General features: G+C 50.8%; 1 protein-coding gene across 1 annotated transcript; it reads left to right on the plus strand.

Moving 5' to 3' along the window:
- The first annotated feature begins 1,282 nt into the window (after positions 1–1,282).
- On the plus strand, positions 1,283–10,516 carry PAX4 (paired box 4). The gene is given in 11 exon segments (XM_016213327.2): positions 1,283–1,373; positions 5,581–5,711; positions 6,222–6,437; positions 6,730–6,805; positions 7,317–7,442; positions 7,664–7,746; positions 8,062–8,131; positions 8,494–8,549; positions 8,821–8,995; positions 9,521–9,636; positions 10,505–10,516. Coding segments are annotated over 11 exon segments (1,152 nt in total).
- Positions 10,517–13,072: the final 2,556 nt, after the last annotated feature.

The raw sequence follows: 13,072 nt of genomic DNA on the forward strand, positions 1-13,072 counted from the left end.
AAAAGCGCAGCGATTTGCAGGTGTTAGAACAGGGTCTGGGCTGGGAGAGGAGGGCGACTGCTGAAAGCTCTGGGGGTGATGTTTTGCAACCTCAGCGCCAAGTTTAGAAATATCCAGGTGCATTGGAGATTCCCCAAGTTTTTGTAGCAAGGAAACAACCATGACTTTAAACTGGGAGGCACATGCTGCTGGAGAGTGGTTTTGGAGACAGGGCTGATGCGCTCTGGAGAGCAGAGGGCTGGCATGAGATGTGGGCTCTCTGGAGAGAGGGACGATGGGAGCTGGGGCCACACAGCCTACTAAGAGGCACCGCAGGGAGGGACAGAAAGATCCTGAGACTCGTGTCACCTCCCCTAGTGAGTACCAAAAGTCCGAGGTGAGGTGTCAGTCAAAGCCGGCAGGGCCCCTGCACCGGCTGCGCCCTGCCCTCTCCAGCTTTACGCATGGGCTTGCCTTGTCTTCTGGCCTCATAAGGAGGGCTGGGGAACTCCAGCCACCTCTTTGGAGGGACACATCTTTTCCCACAGCCAAGGGGCCTTATACCAGAGGTTCCCAAGGGCAGAAGAAGCCAGCAGTCAGGGCTCTACATCAGGGTGAAGCACAGGCTGGAATGGCCATGGCTGCCCCAGAGAGGGGCGCGCAGCCTGGCTGGCGGGTGGCAAGACCTCTGAGTTAATGTATAATTGTGAGCAGATGGCGGGGGCTGGCAGCAGCCTGGGGCCTGGGCCCAGCTAATGAGGGACAATTAGCCCCAAACCTGGTGGGGGCGGTTGAGAGAATCAGACAGTGAAGGCAGATATTTGCTCCTCAAATAGTCTGGCGCAATGGGCAGAGGGCTGAGTGGCTGAGCCTTTGGGCTGGCTAGGCCCCCCTGCCAGGGCCCTTCCTCTCTTTTCCCTCCCCCCATCACCTCTGGGTCGAAAGCCTCTGTTTGTTCAGACCCAAGAGTGCGTTGTAAAGGCGGGGGGAGAGGGTAGTTTATGGGGGAAATCGCTGCCACCACCATCTGCCAGGGCTTGTCCCTTCTCCCCCTGGCACCCTTCTCTCCACCCTCATGCACCTGTCTGTGGGAGCAGCAGGTCAGGACAAGGAGCCTTGCACCCCCAGATGCAGGGGCAGATGGAGGGGAGAGAGATGAGGCTGGAAGGGACTAAGAGCAGGCTGCCACGTGCTTCCTTGGGACCCCCTGTCACCCAGCGTGGCTGAGTGGAGCCACCAGCAGTCCCAGCTGCCCTGGGACTGAATGGGCTCCTCAGGCAGTAGGGCATGTGCTGTTTTGCCCATGGTGCTGAGACCACTGCTGCAGTCTCCCCCCTGCCCCGGGGCTCTGCACCAGCCCGAGGAGGCTGGAGGAAGAGGGGAGTACATGGGGGGTAAGGTAGAAAACCCACTTCTGTGATACCTTTGGCCTTGCTTTGAGTTGTCTGAGTTCTGTATATATTTTGGATATTATATTAACCCCTTGTCAGAGCTGTTGTTTGCAAATATCTTCTCCTGCTCTGTTAGTTGCCTTTTTGTTTCGTTGGCCATTGGCTTTGCTTTGATCCCAGCCCTAGGATCAAGCTTAACATACAACACCCACCCCCACTCTCTCCCAGACCAAAACATTTCCCCGTGAAATCCATTCTCCCCCTCTGGGTCTAGTCTTATTGCCTCACACGTGCCTCCTTTCAACCTGACTGCTGGGAGGGTTTCACAGAATCCAAGGTATGGCAGAGACCCAAATGGCTTTCCATGTTGGCTTCTTCACAAGTGACCTGCCCAAGCTTTGTTGTGGTGGCAGCAAAGCTTCCATGCACCCGGGGCTATGTTTCACTACCATCCCCCCACTCCACAAGAACCACCGCTGCTGGGTGCCTCCACCCCAACAATGATCCAGACAGCTTGTGGTGTTCTCTTTGGGAACAGGAGGGTCATTCAGAACTCCGAGTTTAAAAGCATCAGATCCCTAGTGAAATGGAGCCTGAATATATCTAGAAATGGAAGAATGAAAACCAGGCTGCACAGCTGCTCAGAAACAGCCACCTGCATCCTGACTACCCTCAGAGGCTCATCCCCAACACTACCGCTATTGCTAGTGTACTGAAGACCAAGGTCCCCCTATTTCCAGGATCCCCCTATTTCCAGGCAAGAACTCACCCATGATGTCACCTCAATCAAGGAGCCAGCTGGAGAATTGGTGAGGCACTGGGGAGAGAATGGGTACCATGGGACACACTCTTCTCCATGCACCCTCATTCTCTCAAAGATTTAGGAGCCAACTTGCAGAGTGTTGAGGTACCCGTCTCTCTACCAATTTATACTTTATACTAATATACACAAAGACCCAGGAGTTTACTCTAAAGTCCAGGCATGTGCATTCTAGCTGGGAAGATGTATGTGTGGATCTAGAAGTAACTCTGGGCTTCTGTGCATTCAGAGCCTTGGAGACACAGCCTGGGATTCCCCATCTTCCATATTTCCCAATCCTTTCAGGAGTCCTGGCCCCTGAGTGAGTGCACTCAGAGTCTGGGGGCCTGCGTGAGAGTGGCTCTGTACCTGCTTCAGGGTGGCAGCTGGACACAAAGTGGGTTCTGAGGACTTCCCATGGACACAATGGGTCACCGGCTGTGGTTTGCCCTGCCTCAGGGCTGGTGTCAGTCAGCCCCATGCACACCTCCCTCCTCCTCTCTCCTCTCCTCATGGCCTGTGACATCACTGGCTGCTCCCAGAAGGCTGTCCTCTGCTCCTGAGCACGGGCTCTCTGTGCCTCTGGACCCCTGGCAGGACTGACGCAGGAACAGTGGAGGCTGTTACCAGGACCAGACCACTACCACCCCTGAAGCCTGCAGTGGTCTCAGGAGCCTGCATAGGAGACTGACACCCTCCCACTGAAGCTCCCACCTCATTGCCTCCACACAGGTAGCTCACTTGCAGGCTCATTGTCTGCTCTGCCTCCCACGCTGTCTCCATGTCTTTGTGTGGCCAAGTCAACTTCTCTCCTCCTCTGTCTTTACAGCACCCACCCTCCTGCCCCTTCCACCTCCTACCCTGCTTTTCCATCTTGTGAGCACCAGTTCTTTCATCAGATGAGTTAATATGAATATTAGGATGTGTGGTGTGGCTACTGGGAATGGAATTTCTGGGAGTTGGGGCATGATGATTTTAGGTTTGGAGATGATTTAAGGTTGGATATTGAGCCTGAGTCTTCACAGCTTCTCTGAGCTCTGGTCACTTAGAGGGGACACAGTCCTATCAAGAATTCAGGGTTTGGCTGGTATTCTGAGCTCCTACCCTGGCAGAGCCCTTCACATTCCCAGCTTGCCTCTCCTCTCTCCATTGCTTTGGTAGCAATTACACAAACATGAAGCAAGGCTGGAAGCAGAGAAAGGAGCTGGAAATTTCAGCTTTGAGTAAGAAACAGGCTTCTAAACCTTATTGAGTTTAACTCCCTGGGTAGTTCCTGACTTGTGGGAACCTCAGTTTTTTTTTGTTTTAAAAAACTTTTGCCTTCCTTCCTGACTTTCTGACAATCTGAGAGTTTGAAGGGGAATGTGTCTCTGCCCTGAGAGGAGTGACTAATAGCCAACTTAGCTACTGAATTTAAAAAGTAGCGGATTCCATACCGTCCATGAGTTCATTGTTTTACCTGTGCTAGTGTCTTCTCTCAGCTGCACTATAATCTCTTGGAGGGCAAAAACTTTGCCCCCTTTCTTTTTATTCCCTTCATCCTGAACAACCAGCAATATGCTCATGATTAATACCTTATCCAGTAAATAATTGCAGATTAGTTAACTGAACCAAGATGGCATAGTTATTACAGGAAAGTTCTAAGCCTAAGCTAGCCTCTGCAGTGACCTCCAGCCCTGCCAGGGTTCCAGGCATGAAAAGAGGTGGCTTCAACTCCAGTTACTTGCTGATAAAAGCAAGAAAGACATGGTGGCCCATGACCTATGTTCCTTGCTTGTGCTCACAATGGCTCCTATGTCTTCAGTCAGCAAACTGTTCTCTCCTGTTTCTCCCTCCCTCCCTTCTACATGCCTTTGATAATGTTAGTTGAGCAAATGAGTGTCTGATTCCAGAGTTGGTCTCTGAGAGTGAAGTGTCACTACGAGATCTAGGACTTTCCAGAGTTAACGGAGCCAACAATCCCAGCAAGTTAGAAACAGCCAAGAGATGTGTCTTCCAGAAGAAGCCAGGACTTGTTTATCTCTGTTTCCAATGTGTGAGACCAGAACCTCAATGCCTGGAGGTGGAGCTGAGCTCCGTGTTTCCCCAGATTTTCCTGGAGAATATAAAAAACAGGAGCAAGACCCTTCCCTAAAGTGCTCTGAAGGAAGCTCTCTAGCTGGTGGTTTGGGGAACCTAACCTCAGGAGTTGCCCCAAATTGAAGGCAGAACCTTGAACCTGGTCTCCAGCTTCAGATCTTTGGCAACTGGGATCTTTGGTCACTGATGCCCTCTTCTGGCTGGGCAGAATATCCTAAGTTTGTTTTTTGACCCTATCGTGTCTGATATTAGGAGGCAGGGAGCTCTGGCCCAGGTGCATCACCCAGGGCTGAGAAGGCTACTGAAGGGTCAGAGACAACAGTTGTCTATTTGGAAAAAGCCTGAACATATAGAGGTGTCATCTCTTTCTACCTCCTTGTAGTGGACATGTGAGAAATGAGAGCCCTCCCACCCTCCCAAACCCTTATCAAAACATCCAGAGCCGGGCCGGGCGTGGCTCAGTGGTTGAGCCTCGACCCAGGATCCAGGGGATCGAGGTTCGATTCCCGGTCAGGGCACATGCCCAAGTTGCAGGCCCGCAGCAGATCAATGACTACTCTCTCATCATTGATGTTTCTATCTCTCTCTCCTTCCCTCTCTCTGAAATAAATAAAGATATATTAAAAAAAAAAAAAAAAAGACTTCCAGAAAGATTCAGTCCTCTGCTGGTCCTGTGATGTTTTACTTCATCGCAGAAAGGTTTAAGTAAAGAAAATTTGAATTTTCCTAGCTAACCTACTGGATAATTTTAGAAACCTGACCCTCTATCATAATATACCATAACCCAAGACCATTCTAAGCAAGAGGCTGCACCCATATCAGCCCCGATTATTGCAGGCCCAGCCCCAAGACCGACGAAGGAGATCCCAGGAGGAACTCCCCTCCCCAGCCTTCCCAGTTCCTGCCCTTCTGTGAAGAGGTCAGCCTGGAGCATGCCACAGGACGGTAAAATGCCTGGGGGAAGTGGGAAGACAGGGTGGCGTTCGGAGGGAGGGAACATCTCAGGGTCCTGCTTCCATTCACATCCACATAGTTTCATCTGCTCTTGGCCCATGTCCTGGGGAAGCTTTGTTCAGTCACTGCCCCCCTGCTCCACCCTGTTTCCCTTAGATCACCAACATTCAATGCATACGGTCACGGAGCAAGGTCTCACCCATGAGCCAGCTCCCAAAGAAAGTGGCATGTTTGGGGGACCTTAGGAGCAGAAGGGGAGCAGTTTCCTGGGGAAGGACTTTCTCTACGGTGGGAAGCCAAGCGGGAGGGTCCTTCATGCCAAAGGTGGGCCAGGGAGAGGGGACACGTGGTATGGGGATGCCTCCTTCTCATGCCCAGGGATCAGCAGTGTGAATCAGCTAGGGGGGCTCTTTGTGAACGGTCGGCCCCTGCCCCTGGACATCCGGCAGCAGATCGTGCAGCTGGCAGTCAGCGGGATGCGGCCCTGCGACATCTCACGAAGCCTTAAGGTAACGTGCTGGAACTTTCACCCAGGGATAGGGACAGGAAGCAGGGAGAAGGGGCCCCTCTTAAGGCAGGTCTTGGCTGTTATAGACTCTGGGCCTTTGGGACCTGGGTTACTTCTAAGCTTTATTTATTTATTTATTTATTTTTAAAAATATATCTTTATTGATTTCAGAGAGAGGAAAGGAGAGGGAGAGAGAGAGATAGAAACATCAATGATGAGAGTCATTGATTGGCTGCAGCCCGCAACCCGGGCATGTGCCCTGACCGGGAATCGAACCCCGATCGCCTGGATCCTAGGTTGACGCTCAACCACTGAGCCACGCCCGGCCGGGCTGGGACCTGGGTTACTTCTTAGAAGATCCTCTTGGAGGCTGGGATGGGGAACTTCAGGCTCCCAAAGATGAGGCTGGACTCTCAACTCTGTGGCCTGGCCCAGTAGGTCTCACTCTGTCCCAGTTATACTCACCCCTCTGCCCATTGCCTTATCTGTTCCCTCTTCTCACCTGACCCAGGTATCTAATGGCTGTGTGAGCAAGATCCTGGGGCGTTACTACCGCACAGGTGTCTTGGAGCCCAAGGGAATTGGTGGAAGCAAGCCACGCCTGGCCACACCCCCTGTAGTGGCTCGAATTGCCCAGCTGAAGGGTGAGTGCCCGGCCCTCTTTGCCTGGGAGATCCAACGCCAGCTCTGTGCTGAAGGGCTTTGCACCCAGGACAAGACTCCCAGTGTAAGTGCCCTCCTCTCCCCACGCTTGGGCTGGCAAACAGGTTGTCTGGGGAGAAGATCCCTTCTTACTAGGCAATGGGGCCATCCCAGGCTGGCGGGCAGGGCTCCTGGGCTTTCCTCTGAAAAGTGGTGGTGGTCAGACAGGTGAGAAGCAAGCAGGGGAAAGAGAAAAGGCTGCCCTTAGGAGCTGTGCGGGCCAGGACAGAGGAGAGCTAGGATACTGGGGAAATCTCCTTAGGATGCAAGCCTGGGGCTGTGTACCACCCCTCCACTCAACACCCTGACACCTCCAGGTCTCCTCTATCAACCGAGTCCTGCGGGCACTACAGGAGGGCCAGAGGCTGCCCTGGGCACAGCTCAGATCACCAGGTGGGTCTTTGTGTTGCCCCGAGGGATGATCAGAGCCAAACCTAAGCATTTTACAGTTCTTTATAGCCTTATTCTCTCCTGGCAGGAGAAAATTGAGGCTCAGGGAAGGGAAATGACTTCCCCAAGGTCACCAGCTATTTGTTAGCAGGTCCTAGAACAGAGCCCAGGTCCCTTAGCCCCTAGGTTCACAGGGTCTAGGGTCTGCCATTGAAGAGACAGGACTGGGCCTTCTAACCCTCCCTCTGCCTCATGCAGAGCTTCTCAGAACACCTTTCATTTCCTGTGTGATCATCAAACCTGGACCAACCTTGCTGCTGTTTTCCCCCAAACACTGAGCGTGCCTCCTACCAAGTGCCTCTACAGTGACCTCCAAGTGACTGTGAATGCCCCACCACTGCAGCTCTATTATACCCACGCTGTCCCCTGTCCATAGCCCTAGGGCCTCGGGGACCCCATCTGACAAGAGGAATCACCATCACAAACCATCACAAGTCATTGTCCCCCTTTTCAGCTGTTTTGGCTCCAGTTCCTCACACTTTCCATAGTGGCTCTGAGGCTCCTCGGGGTCCCCATCCAGGGACTGGCCACCGGAATCGGACTATCTTCTCCCCAGGCCAAGCTGAGGCTCTGGAGAAAGGTGCTGGGCCAGGGTGGGCAGTGGGTCAGAGGCTGCTCGGTGTGACGTTTGGACGCAGTGGCCCCAAGGCCTGTGGGCAAAGGTTGAGAAGTGGAGGCTGTGGTGGTCCTCTCTTGGGGACAAGGGTAGTTTAGAATTGCAGCAGGTGGGGGTGGGGCCTGAGGGGGAGACCTGCGCCTTGCTCCCCTCCCCAGCCCTTATCTGAGCCCCGATCTCTGCAGAGTTCCAGCGTGGGCACTATCCTGACTCAGTGGCCCGTGGGAAGCTGGCTGCTTCTACCTCTTTGCCCGAGGACACGGTGAGGGTGAGTGAGCTCCGCCACATCATGTGCACACGCCACAAGGACAGGGTCTGTGCAGGGAAGGCTGTGGGTTCTGGTGAGGTGGAGAAGGGGGGCAGGAAGGTGGAAACAAATTTGTTTGGAGCAGAAATTAGAAACGAGACCCTCCTTGTGTGCCTTCTGCTGATTGCTCTCCTCTCCTCCCCACTTCAAGCCTTTGAGTTGAGAAAGGGGACAGGAGGGGAAGATGTCAGGTCTTGGGAAAGGTCTTGCTCTAAGCCCAGGGCAGGAACAGGTGGTGAGAGCACCGCCAGCAGCTTTGTTTCTGCCCTTCCTCAGGTCTGGTTTTCCAACCGAAGAGCCAAGTGGCGCCGACAAGAGAAGCTCAAGTGGGAAATGCAGCTTCCAGGTAATTTCTCTGTGCATCCATCCACCCATCCATCCATCCATCCATCCATCCATCCATCCATCCATCCATCCACCCACCCACCTAACATTTACTTGGCCCACTCATGTGCCAGGCCCTGTGTTAGATGTTGGACACATGCAGTCCCTGCCCTTCAGGGATGCACTGTTCTCAGTTTACCATCCCTGGAATTTAATCCTTCCTAGTCTCCCAAGGCTCTGCCCGTTTGGGGCTGTAGCATTCACCTGCTCTCACCCCTGCCAGAAGTTGCTGCCTTTCCTAGAACCTTCCTGCCTCTCACTGCCACTCCCTCCCTCCCCAGACCCTGGTTTGTCCCTCTGAGTGGATCCACCCTCACCTTGTAGGTGCTTCTCAGGGTCTGACTGTACCGAGTGCTTCTCCAGGGATCGTCTCTGCACAGGTATCCAAGAAAGAGGGGAGTTTATGGACTTGGAAGCCTGAAGGGCTCACCGCTTTCCCATTCCCAGTGAAGGCCTGAGCTAGATTTCATGACTCTCTCAGGTCCCTACAGTGCACACTTCCAGAAAGTGCCATCCTCATAGTCTACTATGTGAATGGCATCCTCTGGAGTTGTGTAGTATACAGTCCAGGGGTGGGCAGCCCTGGGGTACCAGTCCTACTAAACAGAAAGCATCACAGGCAGCTGAAGGGGTGCTCTTGCTTTTTTCCAGCAGTCCCCTGGCAGTGTGACCACGGTGGCTCTGCCCGTCCCAGAATCCTTGGGTCCCTCCTGCTATCAACTGTGCTGGGGGACAGCACCAGAGAGGAGTCTGAGTGACACCACTCCCCAAGCCTGTCTCAAACCCTGCTGGGGTAAGAATACAGTCCTGGCCTCACTCCCGCAGGGTGTGGGGAGGGCTAGCTGACTCCGCAGGAGGGCGTGGATCTCCGGTCAAGGTCATCACAGCTTTCCTCCTTCCTTGCATGGCCAGCAAAGCTGGGGAGATTAGTATCCCCTGAGTCTATAGAACCACTAACAGCCATAGCAGAAAAAGGGGGTGGGATTGGGATTTGAGTGTTTTTATCCAGGGCAGAGAACCAATGTCTGAGCCTCTCCTCATCAATGACTTTGAGGGGTGGGGGGCGGCAACAAACCCAAGCCCACCCTCTCTTTGTCCCTGCAGGCTACCTGCCCCCCACAGCGGAGCCCCCTGCATTCAGTACTGTCCTGGCATCCTTGCCTTTCCCTCCACCGGCCCCGCCGGCGGTCTTGCTGCCCCTCAGGCCTTGCTCTGCTTTGGCTCCCCGCTGCTGCAAGGCCTGTAATGAGGGAGGAGGGCCAGAATGGAAAAGGGACGGGGTGCAGAGAGTCTAATGCCGGCCCGCTCAAGAACATCATTGCTCCTTCCTCCTTCCTGCCTCTCTCCTCAGCTGTGGACCTTGCCTGGTCCTGCCCTACTGCCACTCATTCGTGTCACCTGATTTGAGGAGCTGGAGAAGCCATGCCCACACACTTCTCAGTGGCCTTGAAAGGCCTCCACGTGGCAGTAATAAAAACATTTTTAGCCCGGCCGGGCATGACTCAGCGGTTGAGCATAGGCCCTAGGAGATCGAGGTTCAGTTCCAGGTCAGGGCACATGCCCGGGTTGCGGGCTCGATCCCCAGTCGGGCGCGTGCTGGAGGCAATGACGACTCTCTCATCATTGATGTTTCTATTTCTCTCTCCATCTCCCTTCCCCTCTCTGAAATCAATAAAGATATATTTTTTAAAAAGTTTTTAAAATTTGCAATACCTGTTGTCCTTTACGTTTTTCCCATGAACACACATACTCCCACCCTTATAGTTAACAATTATAGAGTTTGCTCTCTCTCGTCTATCTGGTCTATGAATGTATATATGTATCATCTATCTAACTAATGTATATATGTGTTTATGTTACTATGTATGCATATAAGTATATACGTATGTATCTAGCTATCTACCTATTTACGTATGAATATATGTATGTATTTATCTATCTATCTTGGTATTTGAGTGCTCGTATACCCACACATATGCACACACACACACACACACACACACACACACACACACACACACACTGATAGTACGTAATAGCACATCACCCCTAAGTCCTCTAAGATGCATCTCCAAAAAATAAGAAACTTTTTTTATGTAACCACAACACCATGACCATACTGGAAAATTTTCAATAATTCCTTAATCTAAAAAAATCCAGATATTAATTCTTAATTGCATGTGTGTGTGTGTGTGTGTGTGTGTGTTGCATAGCAGCACACGATAGAAATGCCATTTTTCACATTCTGCTGTCCCTTTATACGTGCTCCTGGGGCATGTTTGTTTGCTGCTTCTTGGCAGGAAGTTCCCGATCTGCTCAATTTTGTTCCCTGCAGAGAAATCTCTAGGCTCCTCCTAGGAAGCCTTGGGATGTAGGGAAAAAGAAGAATATGGGGGAAGGGGGTGAAGAAAGGGGTATTTGGGATGGGGGATGGGCTCATCCCTCCCAATTCTCCCCCCCTTGAAGAGCAGGAATGGAATGATGATGTAAAAGGGTCGGGGAGTGGGGACATATTTGTTTACTCCAGGTAGTGGTCCCAAAGTTGTCCTTCAAGAGATCTCTATTATCAAACACTCTAGAATTATGCTGTTCAATAAGTAGCCACATGTGGCTATTAAAATGAAATACAATGAATAATTCAGCTTCTCTCTAGCTGTATGTCACATGCCAACAGTCCCATGTGGCCTGAAACTACTATGTTGGACGGTAGACATTCCCATCAGCACAGGAAGCTCATGGGGCAGCACAGCTCTAGAATGAAACTCCAAGGGTAACAGAGCACACCTGCCCCTGCCCTGCCCTCAGTACCCTCAAGCTGGATGCCTGCTGGACAGACTGCCCAGGAAAATGGGCAAGGCTTTGTGGGGTGGCAATCTGCATGGCACCATCTGAGAATAACCTATTCACTTCAGTGGCAGGACTGACATCAGCAAGAAGCTGTCAGCTGAGACCCCATGGTTGAGCACATTCAAGTGGAGAACGGATGGCCATCTGTGGGGACCAGGGCGTAAGAGGGAAAGTATGTGTGTGCGTCCCCGTGCACACACACGCTCGCTTATCTTCGTGTGGCTATGTATTTATGGAATGCTGAGAGATCTGCATTAAATGACCTCCAAGGTCCCATCTCTCTGAAGAATGTGTTCCACTCCATATCTGTGGCCTATTCTTAATGTTCTCTAGGAAAGGAGGTGCCCTGGCCTCTAGTGTCCTCAAGCTTCATTTATTGGATAAAATTTTTACAAAATTCTTTTCTATCTCTCGAGTTGAAACATGCTTACAAAACTCTGAGGTCATTTTCCTCTATCCAAATGCAGTATGTCTCATGTTTGGGTTTCACCTGCTCTTCTAAATGGACTGAAAAACCAGGCACTCATCATGGTACAGTGCAGTTTTCCCAAAGTGGGGCTCAGGCATCACTGTTGGTATCTGAGAACATTTTAGGAGGTGTGTGGATGCTGCTTTAAATAATATTGAGTAAGAAATATGAAAATGATTCCCTTTTCAACTCCCTTTAGATTCTGATTGCATCAAAGAGAAAGTCTTCATTTTGGTCCTAGTTTTTAGTGCCTCTGTAACAGTTGCTAATTTTTTTTTTTTTTAGTGGAGAGAAAGGGAGCCTCAGGCTTTGAGCCTTGCGCAGGGAAGGGAAAAAAATCTAACTAGGATTGATAACATCACTTTGTTTTCATTGTATTTATTTTTATGGTCACTTTCTATTTATGGCAAGTGATTCTGGTCTTTCATTTTATGATAGTGATCAAAATATTTTTTTAAATAAATGTACTTAAGAGCATATGTCAATAAAAATAATAATAGGGCAGATGGCAAGTAGATAAACAACAAAGTTATGAAGACAGTGCAAGAATGACTGTCACTTTGGAAGCTCTGTTTTGATGAAAAGAGTAGTGGCCATTAGAGTCCACTCTAATTGAAGAATTGAGCCAGAGGTCCCAGTCATGGGATCTTGGGCAAATCACTCCAGGTCCCTGAAAAAGGTGGGCAGTGATGGGGAAAGTACCTGTTGTGCCCAACTGACTGGACCAAAAGTAATGACAAGATGTGATGATTGGTAAACTTCACAGGTGGTGGGTGGTGGTGAGGGGGTGGGTTATATAGGCATAAGGTATTATTACCATTACCCTGTACCCATAGGATTAATAAGCCTTCATTCTTTCTAAACCAAAGGACAGTTAGTCATATCTGGATTCTGAGTCCATCAGGGCAAGGCTGACTCCTCATGGCATCACTGTGGAAAGTTGGGTGGTTCTGGTGGGGATGGGGAAGATCAATGGAACATCCATTGATTTTCTAGTTATCATTTGGTCTCCCCTCTTCTGGCTAGGACTTGGAGTGGTGTGGGGCCTCAGTCTCAACCCACACCCGCCCCTCCAGACCCCTACTCTGTACTGAGTAAGATGCACACCAGGGTCTTGGGGGTGGCCTTTTGTGATGTATTGTTGCTCGAAACAGATGTTTTGCTAAACTGGGTAGGAAAAATTGTGTAACAGATATTCTCACGGATCTTGACTCTGGGTTTTCTGTTCTGTTTAGTGTAGTAATTTCTCCTGGAGGAATTGGATTTCTGTAAGTGGCATCCCATTGACCTGGGGAGGGAAGAGGAAATAGAAACCTTAAGTCAGTCATTTGCTGATCTCTGGCTTTTGGGAAAAAACCTGTAAGAGAGAGAATAAAGTGATTTGTCGCATTCTTGATGAGGGGGTCACATGAACACGTAAAGTTAATTTATAGGAACAAGCAGTAGAAATTGTTTTTAAGTCAAATTAATGGTGCAGAAACACCATCAGAGGTCTTAGGGAGATTGCAGTCAATAGGTAAGATTTACTAAGTGAGAGTGTACTAGGTGCCAGGCTGTTTACTAAGCATTATACAATCATTATCTCAT

This window comes from Miniopterus natalensis, chromosome 10, assembly GCF_054644295.1.
Source record: "Miniopterus natalensis isolate mMinNat1 chromosome 10, mMinNat1.hap1, whole genome shotgun sequence".
Lineage (NCBI taxonomy): Eukaryota > Metazoa > Chordata > Mammalia > Chiroptera > Miniopteridae > Miniopterus > Miniopterus natalensis.